This window comes from Mauremys reevesii, linkage group 6, assembly GCF_016161935.1.
Source record: "Mauremys reevesii isolate NIE-2019 linkage group 6, ASM1616193v1, whole genome shotgun sequence".
Lineage (NCBI taxonomy): Eukaryota > Metazoa > Chordata > Testudines > Geoemydidae > Mauremys > Mauremys reevesii.
In genome coordinates, this window is record NC_052628.1 from 25,080,303 (window position 1) to 25,107,759 (window position 27,457).

A 27,457-nucleotide genomic window follows, 5' to 3' on the forward strand; every position below is an offset into this window, starting at 1 on the left:
CATGAGGCACCAAGAAGGAACTGGAGAGGCATCAGTCCGCACTGCTTATACTTATACTCTCATTTCAGAGCATGAGGACTACAACTGCATATGTGCGGAGCAATGAACACTGCTTACTAAAACTCTCTGAACTAAGGTGCATGCTTCACATGTGTACCCACGCGTGGAATACACGTAGGGACCATCACTCAAAGAAAAACACTAAGTTTAAATTAGATACTTTTAAAGGATGGATATTGAACTTGAGTTCTAAATATGAAATAAGGCAAGCATGTGGTCCTTCATCTGGAGTAATATCTTTTGCTGTTATTTGTAAGGACGATTCTTAAAAACAACCAACAAAGAAATTTGAAAGTGGTAGAGTTTATATGCAGTACTGTAAAAACTGATTTAACTATTCTGCTATCATACCAAAAAGGTTTTGTGGGCTTTTTTTTTTTTAAAACATCACAGAATAATGGAATAGTACTTTCCTTCTACTGTTCTTATGCAGCACTTTTCAATTCATGATATCTGAAAGTGTTTATAAATATAAAATAAGGAGATGAATACTGATAGCCCAATGATCACGTACACAAAATGAGCAACCATTAACTCAATGATAGCTCAAACAACCTTGGTAGAATTTTCAAAAGAATTCAGTGTTTGGCTAACACTGCTCCCACTGAAGTTGATAGGAGTTTTACCATTGACTTCAGCAGGAGAAAAGTTAATCCAACACTGAGCTCTTTTGAAACTCTCACCCTTGAACTTGATTTGTTGGCAAGAACACTACAGTTCTCATTTCAAAAGCACCGTATCGGTAGCTACTACCTAGACAAAAGGCAATAATTCAATGTCTCATCTAAAGGATAGAAATGTTAGCAGTATTACTGTTCATAAGACAAACTTAAAAGCAATGAAGTAATTGAGCCCATTTTTCACTCCCTGAGGAAGAATGTACATTACCTCTGACAATACAGTGTCTAAGTCGCTGCTGAAGAGCATGATATTTATCCCTTAGTGGAACTCTTACATCTTCAGAATTAGGAAATGCTTTCACCAAAATTTCTGCCACCTGTACAAAATATATCAGTTTCAGGGTTAATTTTGATGGAAAAATAAGTTATAGGAAAACTCCCAACAAAACTTGTATTATTCAGAGCTCTAAAAATAACATTTGAAAGGAAGCCAAAACCCTGTCAATCTCAATATCTTTTGTGGTTTTAGCTTCTTTTACCTTTCTGATCGGTGGTAATTCTCCAACAAGGCTCAGAATTATATCTTGAACAAGTTCTTCAACATTCATAAACCTAGCAAAAGGGAGCATTCGACAAGCCCATTCCACTGCATTGAGACAATGCTCAACTATACAGGCATCATACTCAGCCTTCTTGCAGTCCTAAAAAAGAAATGGTCAGACAAAAATTAATTGATATATATATATGAAAAATTCCAGCTAGACTATATATTTATTGGCAATTTTCATGCTTTCATGCCAATGTACACCAAGAAGACTAGAAGCAGCTAACTTAATGGCCCAAAGATAGCAGTTTGTGCTAGCAAGCTGAAAACCATCGACTGTCTTGCATTCAAAATCCAAAAATCTGTTATAGTTTTGGAGATAACTTTTTGGCTCTCTGCTGGAGAGAGCCTTGAGTCACTCTGCAGCAAATCCTGCAGGATGAGTTGGATTGGTATTAACCAGTTCAAAAATACAGTATATGATTCATGCACGATTGGTAGTACCAGAACAGAAAATACTTTGGCAAACTTTCCTAGTTGCTTGTAACTTCTACTTTCTGAGACAAGATGCTATAGTAAATAACTGGAAGGCAACTAAAATGGATCAGTTTTGTTCTGAAGCAGCCAGTATCTTCTGCCTCACTAGGGCCCCTTGCACAAAGTAGAGATATTCTAGTTATATTTACTATTGTATATAAATTATCTTTTTAACTTTAACTTTTGTTTTCTTGTGCACAGAACATCTTGGCCTCATTTATAATACGGAAATGATCTACTCCTGCTAACAAAGATCACAAAATATTCAGGTTGCTCCCAGTCCCAAGAGACTTACACTAAGTCAATATGTAACCCAGATCTCACACTGTAGCAGGGTGGACCCCTGCTCCTGCCCTGAAGGGTTAAAAACAGCCCTGGGAGGGGGCTGTAGCTGGAGAAAACAGCTTTTAGGCTGGGCTGATTGGGGGAAGTGGCTGTAGCTGGGGCCATTCCCCAAACAGACTCAGTTGGCCCTATAAAGGCAGAGAAGCCAGGAGCGCAGACAGTCTCTCTCTAGCTATAGAGGGAGATGGGCCTGGCTGCAGGGAGCTGGAAACAGGGTACCTGAGTGAAGCAGGGCTGGGGAAAGGCAGAGAAGCTGGGGAGCTCCAGCCTGGAAAGCCCCAGGCTGTGGCCTAGCAGAAGGCCAAGGGGTACTAGGGGTTGCAGAGGGCAGTCCAGGGGTAAGCCAAGGCAGCAGGTCCAAACCCAACCTTGCCAGTGATGAATAGGCTGATATTGCAGTCTGCCCCAGGGCACGGGGCTAGACAATGACTGGCAGTAGTCATATACTGAGGCAAGGTGGGATAGTGAGTGGGGGTTCCCTGGGGAGGGGAGACCCTGAGAGAAAGGGGTTACTACCATGGGGGGGTAGCACCCCAGATAAAGGGGCACCGGGTCCTGGGAAGGACATGGGGGCCAGAGGACAGGCGGATCACCGGCCTGCAGAGGGCGCTCCAGAGCTGAATCGAGCTAATTCCCAGAAATCACGAGCAGGAGGTGCCGCAGGGGTGAGTCCGCTCGTCTACACACACCAAAGACAACGCTTGTAGCCAATCCTATAGTAAACTAACTAAGGATTTATTAACTAGGAAAAAGAAATGAGAGAGTTATTTACAGGTTAAAGAACGCAACACATATACACAAATGAGTTACAGCCTATGGTTACAAAAAGTGACAGAGCTGTAGTAAATCATCAGCACTGAATATCTTTTAGGGCTAACCCAGGTTGACCCTGGGGATCTCTGCTTCTGTTTTGTAGTTTCAGCCCTGTGAGAATCCAAACAGCCAAAGAGACAAAGTTTCTCCTTGTCAGGTATTTTTATCCCCTCCACTCCAGAGTCCAAACTGATGAGATAAGCTCAGGAGTAGGTCTCTCCTTCCTGGAGGGAGTTAGCAATGCAATCAACTCGGCGTCTGTCCTTTGATGCTATACAATTCCTTATTTGCCTTCAATCGGCTATCTTAATTAATGCTTCTTTTGCTGTTTGGTGAGAAGTATACAATGCAAACACTCAATACACCTCTACCCTGATATAACGCTGTCCTCGGGAGCCAAAAAATCTTACCGCCTTATAGGTGAAACTTGCTTTTACCCGCTGGAGTGCGCAGCCCCACCCTCCCGGAGCGCTGCTTTACCGCGTTATATCCGAATTCGTGTTATATCGGGTCGCGTTATATAGGGGTAGAGGTGTATACGTTTATATATTAGGCTTTAGAGCAGTGGTACCCAAACTGGGGATGTTACAGGAGGTTCTCAGGAAAAAATTCCCTAATGGTGGACAGAGCTGTTCCTATAGACCTCGGGCAGCACGAGGCCAGCAGCCTGGAGCCCCCGGCCTTCGAAGAGCTAAGCAGATCAAAGCAAACATATCTATCACACTCAGGAGATTTAAACTTCAAGACTCCTTATAAGAAATGGAAAGGGAGATGGATATTTTTTGCTGTTTTTAAAATTAAATAGGCAGCTAATATTGTTCTTCATAATAATTTAAAAAACAAGTTTAAGCTTTGTTGTAATGTGTGTTGTTTGCCTGGACTGCTCAAGATCTGAATGCTTGTGTAAGAGGAACAATTTGAGTTCACTTCTTAAATACCTTCATGCTGTTTCAGATCTGATACTCCTTGATGAAACATAGGAGCCTTATCTTATAATAGGCTTATTCAAAGTAATTCAAGCTACAAAAGTGAGATCTTGGAAGAGTGTTGCCATTTTCATAATGTAATAATACTGTAAGGATTAATAATAATAAATAGTGTGTAATAAGCATGTCATAAAAACAAATTATATAATTCCAAGATCACTGCTTTTATATTTCATATTCAGGTAAAGGAGGAAATCCCTGGAAATATTCACTTTTAGGAAGGGGTTCGTGAGACTTGATATTTTAGTGAAAAGGGTTCACAGGTTGTTAAAGTTTGGGCACCTCTGCTTTAGAGCTTATAAGATCAATATATGCAGCATCCTACAAGCATTTCATACAGACTAAACACATTCTTATCAACTTAACATCTAGTATCTATTTTGATAATGCACACAGGTAAGCAAGACTGGTTTCCAGCTATGCATTTGTAAGTGTTCAGTCAGGCCTGAGGCCTTGGCATGAGCTGGCACCTGGTCTGCCAGCATCACAGACACCTTTTAGAAAATGTACTGTAACAGGATGGGTGAAGATCAAGTGATTGGTAACAGACACTGATAGCTGCTAAGTCCACCCATAGGGAACAAAAGGATAGTAGTGAAATCTTTAAGAAAAATGTCCAAAATGACAGGGATGCCTGTATCCTGATGATATCTACGCTGTTGGCATCAGACAGTAAACCTTTTTCATTTTGCTGTGCGGCACTTCCTTCTGGAATTCTTCCTACTGGGTTTGTTTTTTCATGTGTGGATGCTGGGTAGTGTTGCTGGCCTGTGATATACAGAAGGTCAGACTAGATCTGGTGGTCCCTTCTGGCCTCACACTCTGAGACTTAATTATTGTTAATAATAGATTGTTCTGCTTCCCAGAATGTTTTTTCTAGGTTAGTCATCCACCCAAATAGCAGGCTGTGAAGTGGAGAGATGCCAAATTGGGATGTCTGATCTTGCCTCTGTCCTGCGGCCAACAGGTCCAAGAAGAGCTGGATATGGACGCACAGGCATGCTGATATCTGTAGAATGCTTGGAAACTACAACTGTCTGCACCATCCAGATGAGATGGTTTAGACAGTTGTAGTTGATCACCAACACTCCCTTCCTCTTGCTCAATCTTCCTCAGAACCTGAGCTAAAAGCAGAATGGGTGGGAAGGCATATGTCATTTGCCCCAATCATGAAACTAGAAATGTGGCGCCTTTGGAGCCCTGACCTTGAGCCCCCCGGAACAGTCATTTGGGCATTTTTTGTTCTCTTGAGACACAAAGAGGCTCCAAAGTGGGAACCCCCACTGCTGAAATAACTTCTGAATAATACCAGTGCAGAGTCACATAGATTCCACTTGTGGTTCTTCAAGAAGTGCCTGCTGAAGCTGTGGGCTAACATGTTGCGTATACCTTGAAGCTGGTACTGCCAAGAGGATGATCTGGGATGTGAATATGCCAGTTCTAGAGATTGACCCCCTATTCAAAGCGGGGTGAGCTTTGCTCCTCTTTGTTTGTAGATGTAGTTTGTACATGCTATCATGTTGTCATGCATGACTTGGACAGGAGGAATCATTTGCAAGCCTCATGTACTGCCTGTAGCTCCAGGAGGTTTATGTGCAACGTGGATTCTTGGAGCAAGAAGGGGGGTTCACGTGCCTTGTGCCATGTTCATCCAGTTGGGTTCCCTAACCTAGCAATGAGGCATCTGCAATCAGTCTTTCTGTGGCTGGAGGAGTGACACATATACTTCCTCCTGATTCTCCCACCAGCAGAGAGAAGCCCACACTTTGTGTTTGTGTGTGTGTGTGGGGGGGTGAGACTACTTTGCCCAGGCTGTGCTTGAGTGGTACATAAACTGTTCCAAGCCTAAAGACATCAAAGGTGAAGTCTCACGAAGGAGGTCACATAAGTACATGAAGCCATGTGACCCAAAAGGATGACATGGATGTGACCAGCCGAACCTGAAAGATGAGATGCTTTATGGATTGGAACAGAAATAGGCAAGCTTTGGCTCAACAGCCCAGGGTCGCTCCAATAAAATCAAGTCTGTGAGTTTGAACAGAGCCCCACTCTACAGATTTCCAGGAGAGGAACATCTCATAGTGAGGCTACCAACGCAGACTGGGCTCTCGTCAACTGGCCCCCAACATCTTGTGTGGTAGGAGTCACCATTAATTCATAACACAGCAAAATGCAGCCCAAAATTTGGAAAGTCACCTTTGGGATTAAAAAGTACCAGGAACAGAACCCCTTGTTCCTGTACTAGAGAGGAACTTCTTCCACCGCACCCAGCTGTAGTAAACCCTTTACCTCCTGCACAAGGAGATTCTTGTGAGAGGTGTCCCTGAAGAGGGAGGGGAAGGCAGGTGGGAAGGGGAGAGTAGAAAGGAACTGGAGGGTATAATCCTGTTCCACTATGTGAGGACCCTGCGGTCTGAAGTTATAGCGGTCCACGCCGGGAGGAAAGGGGAAAGGTGGTCAGAGAACATTGGGAAATATGTATCCAGGGAATACTCTGGTAGGTCGCTCTCGGGCACACCCTCAAAATGACTGTTTGGCCCCCTGTTTATTATGGGTCACACCCGACTGGGCAGAGGGTGGAGGCAGGTGGCTCGGGCGGCGCTTGTAACCCTTGGCTCATTTATGGGGCTGGTCCTGCTGAGGCTGGCTCCCCTGGCCCTGAGGCTGCTGCGGTTTGAACCGCTTACGCGCCGAGGCTGTGACGTAGAGACCCAAGGTTTTCAGAGTGGTACGGGAGTCCTTGTGGCCATGCAAATTGCTGTTTGTTTGCTCCGCAAATAGGGCCCTACTGTCCAAGGGCAGAAGCTGCAATGACTGCTGGGCCTCGGTGGACAACCAACAGAGGAGCAGCCAAGAGACTCGCCGCATAGAGATAGCGGAAGCCACGGTGCGGGCAGCAGCATCGGCAGCATCTGACATTTCCTGGAGGGCCATCCTGGCTGCAGTCGTGCCTCATTGAGGATCACTCAGAACTACTTCTTGGAAGCCTCGGGGAGTGATCCTTCGAACTTGGCCATGGCTTGCCACTATTAAAGTCATATCGGCCAAGGAGGGCTTGGTGGTTGGCCACTCTCAGCTGTAAGATGAATAAACCTTTGGGGGTGACCCCGGGTTGACCTTGCCTCTCCTTCTGGTTAACTGTCTCAACCACAAGGGAATTGGAGGCTGGGTGGGAGTATAAATACTCATGCCCTTTGGTTGGCACAAAGTACTTGTGTTCTTCCCTTTTAGAGATAGGGGCCAGGGGAGAGGGGATCTGGCACAGGGCCTTAGTGATCTTGGAAACCCCTTCATGAAGGGGTAGAGCCACCCTGGTAGGAGTTGAGGAGCTGAGGTTGTCAAACAGAGGCCAAGGGCTCCTTTGAGTTTTCTGCCTGAAGCCCCAGGTTAGAAGCAACCCTCTTCAAAAGTTCCTGGTGCGCTTTGGCATCATCCTAAGGGACTGGGTCAGGGGGCCCCCATGATAGCCTCATCTGGCAACAATGAGGACCATGCCGGTGGTCCAAAAGCTTCCTCCCCTGGGTCCTCCTGGACCCACAGGGTCCTACTCCTTGAAGCCTCAAGTACCGGAGGAGGACAGGATAGCGAGGCCGCTGGCCTCTCCAAGGCTCCCGACACTGATCGGGCAGCCCGAGAAGGTTGGGTGAACCCTCAAGGGTTCCACGGATACCATGGCACCGGGGGACAGGTTTTGGTGCCGATAATGTAGTCAGCACCGCTGGTACCTGGGCCTGTCCCACAGTCAGGGAACCTCGCTCCAAGCCAGCTGAGTCCTGTTTGGAGACTAATGAAAAGTTTAGAACTACTAACTATATACAACTATATTAAAGGTTTTCAAAGTTCACAAGAACAGAAAACGAAACGACATTAGCCGAAGCAGCAGACGTTCCAGCACCGTCACTGGTGGCAAGAAGGAACTGAGGGTGGGGGAAGCCGGCAGTGCCCTTTATACCACGCCATGTGGGCGCTACTCCAGGGGGTGCCAAAGCCGGTCCCCTACGGATACTGCTGAGGGAAAAACTTCCAGCACCAGTTCATGTGGTGAGGACACGCACTTAATATGGAATGGACATGAGCAAACACTCAAAGAAGAATCTCCTGTGTGCAGGATGCACATCTATATGCAAATAAATGTGCTTCAAATGAAGAAATGTGTACCAATTGCCTTTGTTTTAAAAAAAAAATGAGGGAATTATGGAGGTCAGGGAAATCATCCTGAACATTAAGCTTAGGATAAACATGTTCATCCATCTGAGATTCAGAATGGGTCTTCATCCTCTTTTTCGGGGAGCAGTGAGGAAGCTTTTCAAGTAAAGTAATTTTCCCTTCTGTTGAGGAGATGCCCGCAGATGCAACAATGAATCTACCTCTTGACAAAGCATTCTTTTGTGAGGGGGTACCTAAAGAGGGACGGGGGGAGGGGAGCTTGAAGGGGCAGGGAAAATAATTCCATGGTGTAACCATTAGTGATAATTTCCAGAACCCATTTGTCTGTTAAGATGTCAGCCTTGTGAAAAGTAGGCGAGGCAGCCACCAAATTGGGTATGTTGGATATGAACACTGCTGTCTCTGTTATTCCCTGGCTAGTATATGGGGGGCCTTGTTATTCTCTGGCTGGTATATGATACCGGTGAGCAACTCTCCCTTTTTTACACACTCTGGACCAATGGTGGGGGAGAGAATATGTTTGGGTAGGAGGAGACCCTCCCCCACACTAAAAACTACACAAGTATAAAAATGGCCTAAAACTATTATCTAAAAAATATTTACATAAAATTACAGTTAGATCTAGAAGCAGCTAGATAATACTACAATACTGAAGAGGCTCCATCTCAGACCATGGTTAGTAGAGAGGCAGTTGGTCTACACCACCCCTTATGCCCTCGGTTCAGATCATGAGGAGGAAAAGGTTGCAGGTGTGGACCAATGGACACTGCTAGCAAGAACCTTCTGGTCTCAGAAGAACTATATGCTGTTACAGTAAACCTTTCCTGTAATGTCATTATAATTACCTTTTGATTACCCACACTTTCTCTTGCAGTTTGGTAGTGTCTGCAACTGTCAGACAACCTTTCACGAACATGTAGCATCCAACACAATGCACATAATTCTCTGAAGCAACCTACAAGAGAAATAACACAATACAAGTTACTTAAAAGTGAAATAAAAGAACAACTTGTTAATTAAAATTACAGGTAGCAGTAACTTAGAGGAAAGGTTTTAATTCTTGATTTTTCATCTTAGAATAGGACTTTCGGACAGATTTTCTTCTGTACTTAGACAGATTCAGGATAGGGGAGCATCAGGGTGCAATTACATTTACCTGATCCTCAAGCTATTACAATCACAGCCCTGATCCTGATTCAGGTTAAGGCAGCCTAGTGGATGCTCTAATTTAAAACTGCCGGTTATAGTCAGTCACTAACAGAACACATTAGTTGTATATTATCACTCTGATCCCCTTCCCAACCCTCTCCACTCCCCCTTAATGCCCCACAGGAGAGTTATTTCTAGCATGAATGTGCCCCATGTGCTTGAGCTCAGATTTTTTTGACTGGCAGCACCTGTTGGGTATGTGCCTATGTCCTAAGTGTCCTCACACACCCACAAATGAGGGTATAAAAGGCAGAACAGGCCCAAGTGTCCCTCAGTTTCTTTACCAATACAAATTGCAGGAGTTATAGGACTCTGCAGTACCAGGGAAGGACAGGTTGCAGAATACATACAAACAATGCATTTCAAAGAACCACAGTTACTGCAGAGTAAATTACAGTTTGAGTGATTGTCCAGATGTATTCCACTTCTGGTGACCTGGAGTATAAGAGGAGGGTGTGCTTGGTGTTTATTTGAACAGTGACTTTAGGACAGGTCTGCCAAATCAGACATCAGATCTTGATGCCTCTACAAGGGAGTAATGTTATGTAAACTTATGTGCTGAACCCCACATAGTCGCCCTACAGATCTCAGAAACTGACATGTTTCTTAAAGAAGCCACAGTAGCTGGCTATGTACTGATGGTGCTGGCTCTAATCTTTACCAGTGGATCTAAATTTGTTAATTCGTAGCATTTTCTGATGCAATTGAAAATCAAGTTAGATAACTTCTCAGTTGATACTGCCTGACTCATCATAGTATCTGCAAAAGTTCCAAATAATCACAGGAAATTCCTGAAAGTTTTAGTCCTCTCTAGATAGAATGATAGTGCCCTAAGCATATCCAGGGTGTGCAGCCTGGCTTTCCCTTAGTTGGAGTTGGTTTTAGGAAAAAGGAAGATTACTTGATTTAGATGGAAGTCAAAATTATTTTTGGCAACAATTTAGGGTGAGGCCTAAGGAGCACCTTGTACTTATGAAATATAGCATGCAGTGGATCAGCCTTAATGGCCTGTATTTATCTCCTCTCTCTTGGGCAGATGGGGTATAGTCGATCATGTTCTGACAATTCTAAACTGTCAGTCCTCTCAGTATTGGAAGGAATCTCAGGTATGACCTGTGAGATGGATGGATTGTTATGTGAAAATAAAAAACTTGAGAGCCATAAACCAGTCATTGGAAGCCAAGGAGAGGATTAGAGAGGCCAGTGCTTTCCCATCCTGATCTTGAAGTGGTAGATGAAGGCATTTAGCAGTTTGAAGTCTAAAACTGGTGGCAGTCCTCCCCTTGTTCTTTAGATTTAGACAATCACAGCAGTAAGGAAACCTTTGGATCTAAGAAAATTATGAGTACTAGAATCATTATCTAAAACATAAAGGATCATGAGATCGTGACCTTTGAGAGCAGCTAGGTGATACTCCAAGGCTGAAGAAGAGAATGAGTATTCCTCTTCTAGGGGTGGAACTGTGTTAACTGGGGTTTCAGGAAAAGTCACAGTCTCTAACCTGACCGGCACCAATGAAGTACTGAGTACTATAACGTTACCTGCAATCAGTACTATGGAGGATAATTTCACCACAGAGCACAGTAATGATTTGGACTGTGTTGAAATCATAAGATTGCTCAGAACCATAGAAGTTTTCAGCACCAGGAATGATGGCACTGTGGGAGGACTAATTGAGGCCATTGGTACTGGTAATTAGAACTTCAATACCAAGGGAGTGGTATTGTGCAAGCACGATTACTGGTACTTCTGAGGGTGTCAGTGGGACCCATTCTGGGCCTTGAACAACCTTTTAAAGAGGCAGGATGAGATTTCTGCCTTTTCATAGTGGGACCCAGAAAGGGTGATCTAGTCTTACGCTCCTTAGAGTAGCAGTGCTCTTTCTTCTTTCTAACCCTCTTGGTTTTACTAGTCTCAGTCTCTTAGGGTTATGTCTACACAGCAGCTGGGAGATGTGATTCCCAGCTCAGGTAGATGTACACGTGCTAGCTCTGCTCAAGCCAGGGCTCTAAAAATAGCAGTGTAGTTGCAGCGGTATAGATAGCAGTGTAGTAAGATAAGGCCCTGAAACATAAACCCTTAGCAGAGGCCCAGTATGAGGCCTAAGGCCTGAACTAAAATAATGGTCAAGACTTTGCTAACATAAAGAAAAGTTAAGCTGTGAGCCAGAGGCAGGCCCTGCTCACAAAAGATGGCAAGGAAATGGCTGATGCTGCAAAAAGAGACGTATTTAAAAGGTACTGGACACCAGATATCAGAATATTTGCATACTTGTACATTCCACACAGATAACAAGGAACAGGCTGACCCATCCCAATGACAGGGCCAAAAGGGTAATATGATGGATGGAGTTGTTTTGCTTGAACCAACATGTACAAGGTGAGAGGCGGCACCTTGCTATGGAGTGGGGTTGTACCTTGCTACATAGAGGGGTTGCACCTCAATACGTCAGGAGTGATGTGTAACTTGTTTGTACCTGTATATAAGAATGCATCCCTAGGGCAGTGTCTTTGTCTGGCCTAGGGGGCAGTGGAAAGTCCCACCACTGACTGAGCCGGTCCATTGTCAGAGAGCACATACGTACTAGCTAGCAGCACCTTGGATATCTGATTTGGGGAGCTGGAGACTGTTTCTCTTCGACAATAAACCTGGCCCGGATGCCTTCATACCTTACAAGAGTCTGTGGTTACTGAGGGTTCTCTCGGGGTCTGCTGTGTCAGCTATCTGCGCAGAACTTGGGCAGCACGCAGAGGGAACATATGCATGCAGCCGACTGATCTCAACACTGAATAGAGCAGAGCACCACACCGGTAGCATCTGACAACAGCCAGCATGGGTTAGTCACCTGAGTATAACCCTGACCGGGAGGTCCTAGGTGTGTACTCAGATGGCTACCCTGAGCTGCTGCAGCCACACTGCTATTTTTAGCATGCTAGTTCAAGCAGAGCTTGCCTGTGTACATTTACCGGAGCTGGGAATCACACCTTACACGCATACGCTGAGGGCTGTGCCTGAATTTGCATTCAATAAATGAATACTCTGCAAATGGCACATTTATCAGGAATGTGCACCTCACTGATGTGCCATTATCAGCATCACCACATCACAAGAAGGGCAGGTCTTCAAACTAGGAGATTTCAGTTCAGTCATAAGGGCTAGTTACCAAATTTGAAGGGGGGAAAAAAGGGCATTTTTTTAAGGAGGGAAAAAACCCTAACTACTAACCAACACTAAGCTAACACTAACTACCAACTAATCTTTATATACAAGGGAGAAATTAGCTGCTCGGTGTGTAAGAGGTGTGGAAGCCACTAGGGTATCAGCTCCTTGCCCTTTGCAGTAAGAAGGAACTGAAGGATGGTTGGGTCTGCTCCTTTTTTTATGCCCTCAGGTTGGGAGCAAGTGGACATTCTGGGCACAGTGTGGCCCCAACAGACACTGCTGGCCAAAAGAATCGGAACTTGAGTGCATGTGCACCAGAAGTGGAATATATATGGACAAGCACTTGAAGAATTAGGGTTGAGAATCTAGCCTTTCCATTTTGCCAAAAGAATACGTCAACAACTATTCACAAGCTAATAAAGATTCTTCTTTATAGGATCAGATTCTCATTTCTCTTGTCTCTTAGCAAAACATAGAACAAGGAAAACAAAAATCTTGGTATAATTCACATAGTAAAATTTCCTAATCAGTTAGAATCTCTGAGGAGAGATATTGTAAGTGTTAAAGAATTGGGAGAGCTCTAAAGCAGATCAGCTTGCTTCGAAGGAATCAACAACATCACCACCAATTCTGATTATTTTCACATTCATTTGCCCCCAATTTATTGTCTATGGATTTCTTTATACTATAGTACATTTGATTTTCAGTAGCACAGATAGCTTTGACCAAATTTTCTCCCACCACATTTTTATACACTTAAAGAAGTCTCTAACATAAGATCTGTTCTAGTAATTTGACATTATGAAAAATTTTTAATCTTCAAGTTAGTACATTCTCTGAATAATATGAGAAAAAGGCCATCTCTCCCGTCCCCAAAAATAATCACAACAAAACACAGAAATTGGAATAAGCTGAAAAGCAGTGTGGCCCAGTATATGCCTCAGTTTCTATAATTTTAGTTAAAAAAATTAAAATAAATGGACAGATATTACTAATTCATTTTTAGTCTTTAAAAAACAAGGATTAACTCATTTGTAATAAATTGGAAAAAATATATAGATACAACTTATATTTTAGTAATATACTAATATTTTAAAATTATAGCAAAATATAAGTATCCGTCAGTTATCAAAAACTGCAAAAATTTTGAAAGATTTACAACAGACAGCACTGCAGACGACACTGTATCATGACATATTTTCAACCAAATGCAAAAATAAATAAATAAAGCCTAGAGAGTTCTCTTCCACATGCAGCTTCTCATCCCTTGTTCTAATTTTCCAACCATAAGTTACTTAGTTACTTATTCAATTTTATTATACACAAACCTATTGTTTTACAAGAAACATCATCAAAGCGATGGTCTCCAGAAGATGCAGGTCTAAAGAATATTGTACTAAATTTAGAATAATGAAGCAAACTTTCAGGAAATGAACTTAATGAAGGAAGAGTGCCTTTCATTCGAATCTATAGGCAGGAAAAGAAAACAGAAGTGTTATAAACTTAGAAGAATTTTATTTGTGACAATTTAGAAATTAGAAAATTACCTTTATAAGTGCTTACTAATTAAAAATTTTATTCTTCAGTTCATCTGTATGTGAAAATCCTAATGAAATCAACTGAAGTCTTTCAGGATTGAATGGCCCCTTTAAATTACTGACAGAATATTGCCATAATCAACTATATTTCCATAGGCCTGCTTTCTATTTCCTGTAATGCAATGGACCTGAAACCCAGGTTCATTTTTTTTTTTTTTAGGAACACATTTTCATCTAATAAATGTACAAGCTGTGACAACGACAATGTTTTATTTAATATGATGATAGAGTGAATTAGCAGGGTAATGGAACTTTAGTAGAACTACTATATAAAACAGCTAAGAAAAACCTGAGTTACTCTGTTTCAAAACCTTTATCATTATAAGGCTTAATTTTAAGTCAATGAAATTTAAATAGTTGAGATTAAAAGACTTATTACATGTGTACCTTGTGCTCTAGATGGCTGAAAATTTGCAGCCAGTTGCCAATCAATTATCGTGGGGAACTTCTATGGCCTGTTATTCTGGAAATCAGATTAGATTATCATAAAGGTCCTTTCTGGCCTTGGAATCTATCTAAATCCATAAGGTGTTAATAATTATTTCTAAAGCCCCAAGTGGTCTGGAACCCAATGGTCACTTCTTTCCCACCTCCAGTAATAGCACTAGTAATTTGTAAGGCTAAAACCTTGGGCCCCTATTGTTTAGGCTCCAGTTTCCTCTGGAGATTAAACTATGCGAAGAATATAGACAGCCGCTATCTGAGACTGAGACTCTATCAGACTAGGAAGGCCGTAGAGTGGATGAGGGGACCTCTCTCCTTCCCAGAGTCACCCTCTGTACTACAGATAATGGAGTTAAAATTAAACAAGTTTATTATTTACCTTTTGCATTACTTTTCTTGCCCATTTCAGTTGTACAATATACCACTGTGCTACGGGGCAGGAACAACGAGCAGCCCGGAAGAGCAGCAGAATTCGCTGAAGGACCCCAGACACCTTTTGACGATAATCTCTCTCAATTTTTAAAGGAGAGTCATTGTAGTCTTTCTGAGAAATGTAAAGTTTAAGTACATGACAATAAGGCCAATAGTTTGGGAGGATATAAAGAATAAAGGAACTGAGCTACACATGGAATTTCTGCTCTTCATAACATTTATCTTCTTTGTCTTAAGAACAGAGATTCCACAAAGTAGAAAGAAAAATTGAAAGGAGCTTTCCAAAGAGGCTTCTTGTTATTACGGTGCCATACAAGTAATTGGCTGAAGTTTTTTTGGAAGAAAAACTGAATTATAAAGTTCAAACTTCCACTAAATATGCTTACTTCACTGAGAGAAGCTGGTTGTGGACAGTATAATGGTGGTGCAGGAAGATATAGCCCATCAGGCACCAAACCACACACTTTTCTGGTGAGGTCCTTGGCAGAGTCTATCAAAAGTTGAAATGTTTCTGAGAGAATGTCTGCATCTGCCATAACAGCTGCTTTCAGTATTTCTTGCACAGAATCAAACAGGACATTTGAATCTTCCTCTTCAATGGGATCTAAAAAATACCAAGAATTGAAACCGATACGGTAAATGCATCAATTGATGCAATGCTTTCTTCTGAAATTAATAATCAACATTACAGTATTTTGCATTCATTTTTCCAGAATTTATGAATAACTCACATATTTACTTTCTTTAAGATTTGAAAGTGTGAATAAATGTAGAATTAAAAGAACTGCTTCTAATGCTTAATCATCATCTCTGGTTATTTTTTGCTACTCAACATCTCCCACGAATCTGGATGTCTGAACTGTTCTCCTTTCTCTGCAGCTCATGGAGGTGGATCAGTGTTTTAGTGCTTACATGCTGGTAGACCAGGTGCCAGGTCTTGCCAAGGCTGTAGGCATCAGCTAAGCACTGAAATTCATAGCTGGAAACCAGACCAGCTCATCTGTATGCTAGTAGTGTTTAAGATAGATGTTAGACTTGTAAGGATGTGTTTATACTCTATAAGATGCTTGTAAAGTTGCTGCAAGCATTAATCTTAACTTGCAATATCTATCCCATGTTATAAGTTTTGCTTTACAATTATAAAAATGCATGCTCTGAACTTCTGAATTGGCAGGAACAGTAGTACCCCTGCCCACCAAGGAGGATTATCAAAACTAAGTGAGCCATGGTGAAGCAACAAGATTTTAAAAAATGGGCTAATAGACCTCTCACACCCATAAAGGTGCAAGGAAGCTTGTCCCATCAACTTGAGTTCTGGAAGAGTAAAATACAGATAGATGACATGAAAATTTTTAATCTCTTTGCTGTTTGGACTCTCACAGGGCTGGAGCTGGGAAGCAAAAGCAGAGATCCCCAGGGTCAACCTGGGTTAGCCCTAAAAGATATTCAGTGCTGACAATTTACTTCAGCTCTGTCCCCTTTTCGAACCATAGACTATAACGTGTGTGTGTATATGTTGCCTGTTTTAACCTTTATTTAACTCTCTAATTTCTTTTTCCTAGCTAATAAATACATAGTTTACTACAGGATTGGCTACAAGTGTTGTCTTTGTTGTGAGATCTGGGGTAGAAATTGACATGGGGTAAGTGACTGATCTCTCGGGACTGGAAGCAATCTGGACATTTTGTGAACTTTGGTGTAAATAAACATCTATCATTAAACTTGCCTGGGTGGCAAGAAAGACTGAGCGTCCAAGCGAACAGTCTGTGACTTCATGTTAAGACTATTATAGTACTTCAGGAGTTCACATTTGTTACCTAGTTGATGAAATCTAATGACAGAACATAGCACCAGTTTCGGACGTCCGCACTGCTTTTCAACAGTCTGCCCTAAGGTTGGAACTCATGGTCATGAACCACTCCAAACAGCGTGACAATGGTTAAGACAAAGAATACCGTAAATCACAAATGCAAACAAGGCCTTAAAATATGGACTTCACAAACCAGAGCAGAATAAGGGATATGGATAATTTTACTACAATGAGACTTTCTGGGACACTGAACCAAGGGCAGTCTGATCTGGCTATGGAAGCCAACTTTGGAGCAGTGCAGAAAGATGACATTTTTTGTCTTGCTATAGGATGAAGTAATACTTCAGTGTTCTGTAATTTTGGTGCCAATGCAATGATGCTTTCCAAACTGTTCATACATCCACGTTTATTTCAATGTGTCTTATATTTATTATACTCTAAAAATGTACATTTGCCAATAAAGTATTTTGTAGTCAAACAAAACTGAAGTGAATATCTGATATGTCTAGATCTTCCTCCCCCAACAAGAAGGAAGATATGAGCCATGTTGGGCATGGGAAAAGCCAAAAGACCAATGGGATACGACGCAATGTTGTTGTAGCCTTGTTGGTCCCAGGATATTAGAGAGACAAGTGGGTGAGGCAGTATCTTTTATTGGACCGTCTGGGTGTGTGTGTGACAGAGAGAGACAGAGAGAGAGAGAGAGAGAGAGAGAGAGAGAGAAAAACTTTTGAGAGCTTACAGAGACCTGAAAAAGAACTCTATGTAAGCTCAAAAGCTTGTCTCTCTCACCAACAGACCTTGGTCCAATAAAAGCTATTACCTCACACACCTTGTCTCTCTACAGGATTCTGGGCACTTACAGTAGCTATCTGCATATATGGTGATAATAACTGTATCTTCATAATGCTAAAGATAAACACTTATTTTTAAAGTGAACGCCTAGGATTTGTGGAATCAATTGGAATAAAGTTGATAGTAAATAGGATGAAACTATATTTTTAATATACCTGTAAATTGTTTATATTTAGATCTTCCTTCATTTGATGTTTCAAAACTGACTGGCTGTCCCAAGAAAGACTGTAGTTTTTCCTGAAAAATTTGTGTTGGAGTCAAGTTCAAAGGCAGATGTAATTCCATTTTCTCTGACCTGAAAGCATATCAAGAAACTATTAATTAATGATGAAGTAAAAAAATCAGTGGAAAAATCAAGGAAATTCTGTGGAAACATCTTTCCTTTTTCTGAAGGGGAAAAAACCCAAAAACTTCCACAGATAAAATTATCAATCTGAGGCACACTGGCTAAAATGCACATCTATTTAAATCTTTTATCTATTAACCTGGAAGTGTCTTAGGGGAAGGACACTACGTGCTCTGCTCAGTAAAATACTTGATAATACATGCTACTATATAATAATGCATGATGATAATCCTGAGTTCTCTTATTTGAACAAGCATAACTCACCTTAAGAAATCACCACCACTTTGACAGTACAGATTATAGGCCACACCTATTGAAACAGACATTTTCCAGTCTCCAAGTTTGTGTGCTAGCCACACAGCCTCTGGAATCAGTCCACCCACAAAGAGCAAGTCAAGAGCATATTCAGCTGTCCATACAGAAGAAAGGTTCTGGTCTCTAACAGCACTGGTGACCAAAGAGTGCTGTAGTGGAACAACTCGAGGGAACCGGTCTATGAAAGGAAAATATGTCTTTAATAATGTTAATTACATACCCTGCAGGTTAGTTAAAATAAATTCAGAGTTTATAGTGTGGCATTTGATCACACCACCTTGTTGTGTAACTGATGTTTTTTATTACCCTTAAAACATGGTATATGATTTTTAAAGGATAATATGGGGCAGATACTCAGCTGGGGAAAGTTGTCATAGCTCCATTAAACTCAGAACTATGACAATTTTCACAAGCTGAGGATCTGCCCCATAGGCTTTCCTCTACTATCAAGTATGTTCTCCCTGTCTAGCACTTACAGATGGACAGAACAAGTTGCCTCTTAACCTTCTCTTTGCTGAGCTAAATTCAATGCCCAAAATCATTGTTAACATGGGGTTCAGGTTGACCAACAATGCCTTGCACCCTTCCAGAATGTCAAGTACACCTATACGTAAGCCTCTAAAAACAAGAACGTAACTTAAGATACACACCAGCCCTACCTCTGCAACTTTACTCTACTCCCTGGAGTAGACAAGAGCCATTGGGGACATATGGTAAGTACATTTCAGCCAGGGCTGCCCTATAATGAGCAGACATAAGGAATGACTATGTTAAGTCATTTTATTTGGTGCAAAGTGTCCCATCAAATTGAATTCTCTCATTCACTTCCATAGACTCCAACTGCCCTTCAGTGTGTGAGAGAGCTGTATTGACTGGTGCAGGGATTACTTGCAGTAGGTTGCCATAGCTCACTCTGTGATATGAAGAGAGGTACATCTGCACCCAAAGGTATCATGGACTGCTCATTTCTGTGCTGAGTTAGGTGGGTTGTGCAAGCCACAAGTCTAGTCTTGCCATGGAGATTTGTAGCATAAGGGAAACGGGCTCTGCACAACCTCCTGCAGCACGGGAAGAGTGCAGAAGTAGAAAGTTGCCCATTCATCTTAATTGGGTGTTTTCAGTCGAGGTGTTTAGAACACCATGTGGAGGTGAATACAGACTGACTCAGCCTGACAGGTGTGAAGTAATCCATTCACCTCATGGGGGTGCTTTTCTCCCCACTCTCCCAAAGTCTACCCCAGACTCTGTTGTGAAGTACCTATTTTTGAGGCAAGGCACGTGAGCTTTACAGGAATGGGAATATAAAAATCAGCTCCTTATTGTGAGGGATGTGGCTGAGGAACTAATCCCCTGACCAAATGACTCCAAAGTAGCACTAAGAAACATACCCCTGGCAAATGTCATGGCACACCAATACTCTAAATAATCTCACTATGCACATGACTTTTAGAGCATTTTTAAAATTATAAGCTCGTAACATAAGGAGCATGTGGTATGATTACATTACCCTAATGTTGCTTACTAGAGCTTTTCATCTTCCCATTAGTTAATTAAAACTATTTTCCTTGACAATACTTCCAAAGTAAAAACAGAGAATACATGTGGATGTTAGAGCACTTTGAAATATCAGTTCTTAAACCAGAAACTGCTCTCAGGGCAAAACTTCCAAAAGGAACCCTTGCAGAATGCAGGCAGAGAACACCTAATGTGCAAACACGCATTCCCAGAAAGCTGCCAAGAACAGGACCAAAACACACACTAGAAGGTGCTGCTTGGAGTTAATGGATTTAACAGCATGTCAGCTTGAGTCACCCAGTTACTCTAATGTCAAGCTGCTTGGAACACCACAGCTTGCAACAGAGCCCCAGTCCTTTTGCACATGCACAAATTATTTTCTCAAGAGACACTGCAGATTCAACTTATATCCTGAATAAATTTTAACATACTGCTTCTTTCCCCAAAAGGGTAGTGTGCATCAGACAATAGCTGAGATTTATCCTGAGTGGGTGATATCAATTTGAGGCAGGGCACCAAAGTTTGAGCCCCAGATGTGCGTAAAAAAGGGCATTGTAAGAACTGTACAATTTTGATGTCACATTATTATAGTTTTTAGGGAGGGCTGCATCTTGGGAATCCCTTGTTCAAACAACCTCAAATTTGGATCACTAACTTCTCTGGATCCTCATGAGGCACAGCAATTTGCAAAACAATCCAAGTAAGTATGTGGACTATAGAATAAACTGAGAATACTCTGTACTATACTTTTTAACGATGACATGAAAGCTTAAATATTAAAACATGAAAATATTCTCAGCAATTACCACAGCTACAAAATATTTGTTTTGCTGGCACAAAAAAATATATTTGCAAAAATATCTTAATAAAACCAAGTATAATTTTATCCTTAATATTAGAATTATAAAAAATAAAAATCACATATCTAAAAACAGAGGACTTACCCCTTTAAGGTAAGGTAAGGCAAGGCAACACTGACACACAAATCATAACACTGAATCAGAGCCAGTTAAAATATTTTTTGTTTAACGGAATACCTTGGTTGATGTGAAGTGGAGGCAGAATGTCGACTTTATGTGGGGGAAGTATATAAAGCAGATGATTAGTGAAGTAGGCAGCCATGAATCGTGCCATGGACTGTATTACTGCCATTGCAGCTTCAGGATGAACATCTCTTATCATCCACAATTCATACTGAGAATATTCAGCATCTAAGAGATAGACATCTAATTAAAATATTTTCGACAATAACAAAAAATTGCTATAAAAATTGAGCGCTAGAACTGTTTAATTATAGTCAACACAATTGTGTGCACAGAACAAACTGTGGCCCTACTCATTTCCCCTGACAACATTCCTGAGCCTTTTAAAACAGAAAACATGGAACCTCTTACTATTAATTACTAGTTAGTAACAATTCCCTTTGAAGATTTCTTGCAGCTATAAACTAGAGATGGGCCCAAACCACTAAGTTTAGATCCAGGACTGACTCTGAACTTTCCCAAAGTTTTGGTTATTCAGATCTAGGGCTTGATTCAGCCCTTTATAAAGCAAGGGGCTTAGTCACAAAATTTGCATCCGTATAAGAATACAAATGTTTCCAAAGTTTGTGTGTTTGGATTTAGGATTGCGACCAACTGTGTGTCAACAGAAGTCTTTCCACAGACTTCGGTGATTTTGGACCAGGCTCTAAAAAAAGGGAACTTAATCAACTCACACACAAACCATAAACTATACAATTAAAACTGTCCTCCAAACACTCACTGAAATTATTACAGGCTAGACAGAAGTTCTGCAGTCAAATTTTTTTAAGAGACAGAAATAATGATGACTCAGAAGTGGGGAATTAAGGAATCAGAGGCTGAAGAATGGAAATAATTAAGGAACTCTCAGCTTCTGTCAGAGTTACACAGAAAACCCATTTTCCATCCCTTAAGAAAAGGATGTATTCAATCCGCAGGGAGCTCTTAGAATTTTTAGAAAGGAATCATGGAGTCAAGTCCTTACAGGGGCATAAAAGTTAGACACCAAGTTATCTAAACAATATCAACATACATTAGTAAATGGATTTTTTTTAAACAAATAAACATACCAGAAAAATCTTCTGTCTGCCTTACAGACAGCTGAGATCGTCTTAGTATCTCTCTCACAAGATGGTCGCTCAGCCCCTGAGCCTCAGTTAAGTTGTAGTGATACAGGTGGCAATATAATATAGCAAGATAATACCTAGTTTGAAGAAACTGTGTCCTCTTTTCTCCTACATTACAAAAAGAAACAAATGCAGAACTGAATATTCAAAAGCAAAAGAAGATTAATATAGGATAAAAGGGTCTCTCTCTCACACAGCTGTAATCCAGGATGCAGAAAAACAAATGAGCATAAAAAAAGATTCAGAAAGGCTAAACATAGCAGATACCCCTCACCTGAAATTGACTTTATGTAAACATGATACAACTAAGGATCCATAAGTTATAGAGGGAGCAGAACTGGAGGGCAGACATTCTAGAGGATTAGATCCTATTGCAGACCAGTGCATTATCAGTCAGAAATCTGCATGGGAGTTAATTCTCCTCCTCCAAGTTCCACTTCTGCAGCCTATACACATTTCAAAAAGGGGGTTAGTGAGCAGTTGTGATGTTACAAAGGCAGCACAGCTCAAGTTAGACATGATGCCAGGAGGGGGTGGACAGAAAGCAGCAAGTAGAATGCAGACGCATTGTGCCTCAAGATCCACAAGGCTAAGACCTGATTTGTCTAGGTATCCTGAAATACCAACAAGGTTTCAAACATCTCTCTCTTAGTGACAAGCTGTAAAGCTGTGTAACTGCATAATTTTATTGGATATCCTGTGAAATGTGCAGTATTTGGTGATAAATACAAGTTGTAAGTAGTTTACCTTTTTGCATTTTTATTGTTTCTTTAGGAAAATTAATTTAAAAAAATCATAAAACCTCTCATATAACCCCTGTCCACTCAGCATACCTGAGGACTACTCCTTCTCCTAAGACATGAGTGGCTGTCCTCAAAAGGTATCCATGTAAAGATTCTGGAGTACTTCTTTCCTCCTTCCTAACTCTCTATAAATACATCAGGAGTGAACATCAGGGGAGGAGAAGAGCTATTTAATCTAGACGACAGTGCAGCTACAAGAACAAATGGGTATAAATGGGCCATACATAAGTTTAAGCTGGAAATCAGAAGGAGGTTTCCAACCATCTGAAGAATGTGCTTTGGAACAGCCTTCCAAAGGAGTAGTGGGGGCAACCTAACTAGTTTTAAGATGGAGCTTGATAAGTTTATGAATAGTATTATCCAATAGGGTTGTCTACAATTCTGGGAACTGGACTCAATGAACCAGGAAGTCCATTCCAGATAGTCTACTTGCTCATCAAATGGATTTTCAGCTAGAATTTTTTATTTAAAACAAAACAAATTCCTCCTTTAACTTTACAACTTCTATAATAATTGTCCTTTGGTTTATCAAATGTATTTAAAAGTCTTCTGGACTCAATTTTTATTCCTGAGCAAATTTTGATTTCAAGATAGCAGCTCTGAAAAATAGGTGTCTTTTACAAACGTGCTAACAGCATGTTAACTACAGCAGAGAAGTATGAACATCCTTGCCAGAATATTGTGCAAACATCTGAAAACTGAAAAGATGAACACTGCACCATTTTTCCCTTGCCTTTTGCTTTGGTTTCTTGAAGAGCCCTCTTCCACAGATCCACAGATTCTTCGTATGAGCCTAAAAGAAACTGCTCCTCACCTTTAAAAAAAATAAATAAATAAAAATCGTCAACAAAATTACAAGGTATTCACGTCTTTTCACACATACAAACACACAAATCTATATCTGTTTCTATTTCAGTTCAAATCTTTGCCTGTTATTAAATACATTATTTTTAAACACGATATCAGAGAAGCTGTCATAAACGGTAGCACAATTCCACAGCAGCTACTACATGTGCAAATTTCTCAGTCTCTGGAAAACCACTCTTATTCCAGCCAAATGCCTATTTGGCAGCAGGAGCGAAAATAATAATTCTGAATTACAGACTTTTCTGGGTTAAACATTTTTGACTGCTAAATCACTATTAAAGTAGAATTAAAATTGGTTACAACCTCTTTCCACAAAGCTTTCATAAACTGTTAGTATTTCTGAATTTACTGCTAAAAAGTAACAGTAAATTCAGAAATACTAAGTGTAATTAAAAACTTTATGGTTCAAAAACATATATCTTGTTCACGGTGATAAGCATTTCCTGTTACTTTTTCAACTTTCACATCACCTTCTTTGTTGTTTTCACAATAAATAATAATAGCTCAACTTTATATAATAGTCCCTTTCATTCCAAAAGGCAAATCTCCCAATGAAATAAACTGTATTTTGTCTGCATGAGAATGATAGCGCCCTATTTACACATCATTGAAATGTTGTGGGTAATTGGTGGAAGCCAAGTGAACAACCAGCATAATAACGGGAGGATGGAACCTTTTTGCCAAAGACACCATCAGCAAACTCCTACTCTGGGGGAAAGCGGCATGGAACTTTGAAAACAATCTCTGTTTGTATGGTCTCAGCTGAGAAACGAACATACAGTGAAGTGCCCAGAACTCCATTTATCTACCTCAGAAGAGACAAAGCTGTCTCAACCTTCTCAGGATTCAGATTTGTGGTACCAGGATGCCTATATATTTCAAACTTGATTCAGTAAACTGAAGTCAATGGAGTTTTTCCATTGAGTTCAATGGGTTTTGGATGAAGCCTGTAATGTTTAAGCCACTAAACTATACATAGAAATACTGTTAGCCATAAAATATTAAGATGCTTTAGTTGTGAGTCCTCAGAAGTTTGATTAATTCCTACTATAACTATCTCAGCAAATAAATTAATTATAAATAAGATGTACCTAATCTAATATTCAGTCCATACAATTGTCATCTGATTACAGTTCCTTCCAATGTACTAACCAATCACAGAATTGAGCTTCCAGGTTTGCTCCAAGGTCTCTCCTGAAGACTGCAGGACTGCCTGTATATGACCTAGAAGTTGTGCAACAATGGATTCTTCATGTTTAATCTTCATTTCAGTTAATGACTTGCCATCCTTAGATATTTTTCTGTTTAGTTGAGTCTGATACCAAAGCACTTGTTTATATAATAACCGCCACAATATCATCAACCTGCATATCAAAAAGTAGTATACTATCACTGACAAAAAATACAGGTTAGTTGAAACAGAGGGATAATTCTGTCTTATTCCTCAAACTTACTTGTTATTTTGTATATTATATTACAGCTAAAGTAATGTTTTCTTCAATATTTCCACCATAATTTTATTTTTAGCTCTATATTTCACCAATGATATTTATAATTTTTTTCATTAGTATTTTCATCTATTTTCTTGGATAGTCTTAAGAACCATATTTTATGCTGTAGTTTTCCCTTTGTCTATTAAATTTATTATTGTACAGAACGTTTATTAATAATTTACAGCTTTTAGTGTTTAGAAGACTCACCCTAACTCATGAACCCAGGTGTTGCTCCCACACAGTTATCTGTTTTATTGAACTTAGTACAAACATAATAGTGCCTTTGTCAAATAAACAAATATATGACACTGTATTTCACTCTAATAGCATGGAATTACTATGCCTGCTTTAATAAATTACCACAATATTTTCAGAATACAAAGTAGTGATGAGATAAAATGCTGCTGTAATTCTTCTCTAATAAAACAATGAGAAAGTAATTAAATCCTGTTTTTAAAAAGTTTTTAATGCACATTAACAATCATACCTGTTGTCTGGCTTTTCACCAAGTTTTACTGCCTGAGGAGGTATCTTAAGCAGAGAATTCAGTGAGCGAAATTTCTGAGCACTGCTCCCATCAAGAACTTGAAAAACAGGCACAATCAGGGAGTCAAGCTCTACAGCACTGTTAACATCAGAGGATGCAGACATTATTTCATAACAAGGTGTGAACTTCCCATTTAGACTATGTGCAACCAGCTTCAGCAAACAGAAGCACCCCAAAAGGTATTCTGAGAACAACTGATCTTGGTGCTGAACAAGCATCAGTTTTACAGTCTGTGATGTCAGCTTTACCAAATGTCCAACTGTCTGTCTCTCTCTCACATCCCAGTACAGCACAGTTAAAAACTGCTGAAAATGTTTTAAGATAGTATGCATCCATAGCTTATATTTTTCAGACTTGTTTAAAAATGTATCACGGGTTAGTAAAGGGCTTTTAATGAACTGGAGAATGTTGAAAAAGTGGGTAATGCAACCTACTGTGTAATTCAACAGTATATCTTTTTCTTTCACATTTTTTGAAATCCCTATCCCCCAGGCTGCAAGAAGGTTTTTCTGAATTGAATTTAGTTCCATAGATAGATCATCTTTTGCATCAGTATCATCTTTTGCATGAACAGTGTCAAACATTGATGCAAATTCCAACCGGCCTTGATCAGCTCTACTGAAAAATGAATTTGGTCCCTGGCTGCAGAAAGTAGAAGAGTTATTTTGAAATTGCTTGTCATCATCAGATTCGTCTTCATAATCCTAAATTAAAGGGAAAAAACACACATGTAATCTGATTTGTGTCTATTTTCTTGAAAGCAAGGCTAGTGAAAGAGGCACAGTGAAGATTAACAGGCCTTATATATGAAACCTCTATCCATTCTAAATAATCTAACATTCAAAAAGCAATTAGCATAGAGTGTGTATCTTTTTCTGTGGACTCTACTCCCCACCTCATTTGCTGCCCCAAATAGTAAAGCTCAGAATGCAGGTAAAGGGGAATTTTTGCTTCTACAGAAGAGATTCTCAAAAGCAAAGAACACAGCAGATCTGAAAGGTTGCATGGCGAGTTTAACATACACCCATTCTTCCTAAAGAGATTTTAAGATCTATAAGGTATACAAATAACAGTACATGTCAAAGCTTAAAACTCAGTATTTTGAACAGCAACAGAAAGTGACTTAACAACATATATTTTACTAGCATGCATTTTTGGAAAAGTAAATTAATTTCTGAAAAAAATCATTTGTTTTAAGATGTTTGAAAACCATTAACATCCTGCCAAAATGACTGATAAGATCAGTGCATTTTCTAGAACCTATAAGCCAAAATAAAATTAAAATTCTTCCTAAGAATTTGTTTAATGTAAAATCATTTAAGCAAATTTAGTAAGAGTATAATATTCAGAATATGACTTAAAATAGAGCTCAGGATAATTAGATTTTTTTTCCATATTCAGAATTACCTAAATTAGATCAGATGCATTAATTATACAGTAAATAGAAAAGTGCTGTTAAATACCCGTAAATCTGCTGCTTTCTCCCTCAGTTCTGCTGTTTCTTCTTCTTGCAGGAATTTTGGAATGGTAGAAAGGGTAGAATTTTGGTTTCGATGTTGTTTCAATAGGCTAGCTTTTAAAGAAGACAAGGATCGCAACTGCAGCCTTTTCCCTTTAGACTGTAAAAGACAAAAGTAAGAGAAACTACCTTAGTATTATTACGCATTTGTCTGTCTCTGTTAACACCCACAACATGCTAGATACTTTCCAAACATAAAAGAAATTATTCCTGACCTAACGAATTTACAATCTGAGAGCAAATATACAAAGGACTAGGGCAGGGGTAGGCAACCTATGGCACGTGTGGGAAGGCGGCACGTCAGCTGATTTTCAGTGGCAC

At 40.3% G+C, this 27,457-nt stretch overlaps 1 protein-coding gene across 11 annotated transcripts in view; it reads right to left on the bottom strand.

Moving 5' to 3' along the window:
* Positions 1–27,457, bottom strand: part of CPLANE1 (ciliogenesis and planar polarity effector 1) — a 161,388-nt gene that overhangs the window by 95,208 nt on the left and 38,723 nt on the right. For all 11 annotated transcript variants that reach the window (XM_039543543.1, XM_039543539.1, XM_039543542.1 and 8 more), the window contains 14 exons: positions 27,081–27,236; positions 25,558–26,321; positions 24,730–24,941; positions 23,444–23,524; positions 21,851–22,015; positions 20,796–20,969; positions 18,193–18,421; positions 17,738–17,877; positions 15,304–15,521; positions 14,865–15,029; positions 13,772–13,910; positions 8,918–9,027; positions 1,220–1,381; positions 949–1,057 (listed from right to left, as the gene is read on the bottom strand). In XM_039543543.1, the coding sequence (XP_039399477.1) occupies positions 949–1,057; positions 1,220–1,381; positions 8,918–9,027; positions 13,772–13,910; positions 14,865–15,029; positions 15,304–15,521; positions 17,738–17,877; positions 18,193–18,421; positions 20,796–20,969; positions 21,851–22,015; positions 23,444–23,524; positions 24,730–24,941; positions 25,558–26,321; positions 27,081–27,236 (2,824 nt within the window). The remainder of the gene's footprint in view (positions 1–948; positions 1,058–1,219; positions 1,382–8,917; positions 9,028–13,771; positions 13,911–14,864; positions 15,030–15,303; positions 15,522–17,737; positions 17,878–18,192; positions 18,422–20,795; positions 20,970–21,850; positions 22,016–23,443; positions 23,525–24,729; positions 24,942–25,557; positions 26,322–27,080; positions 27,237–27,457) is intronic.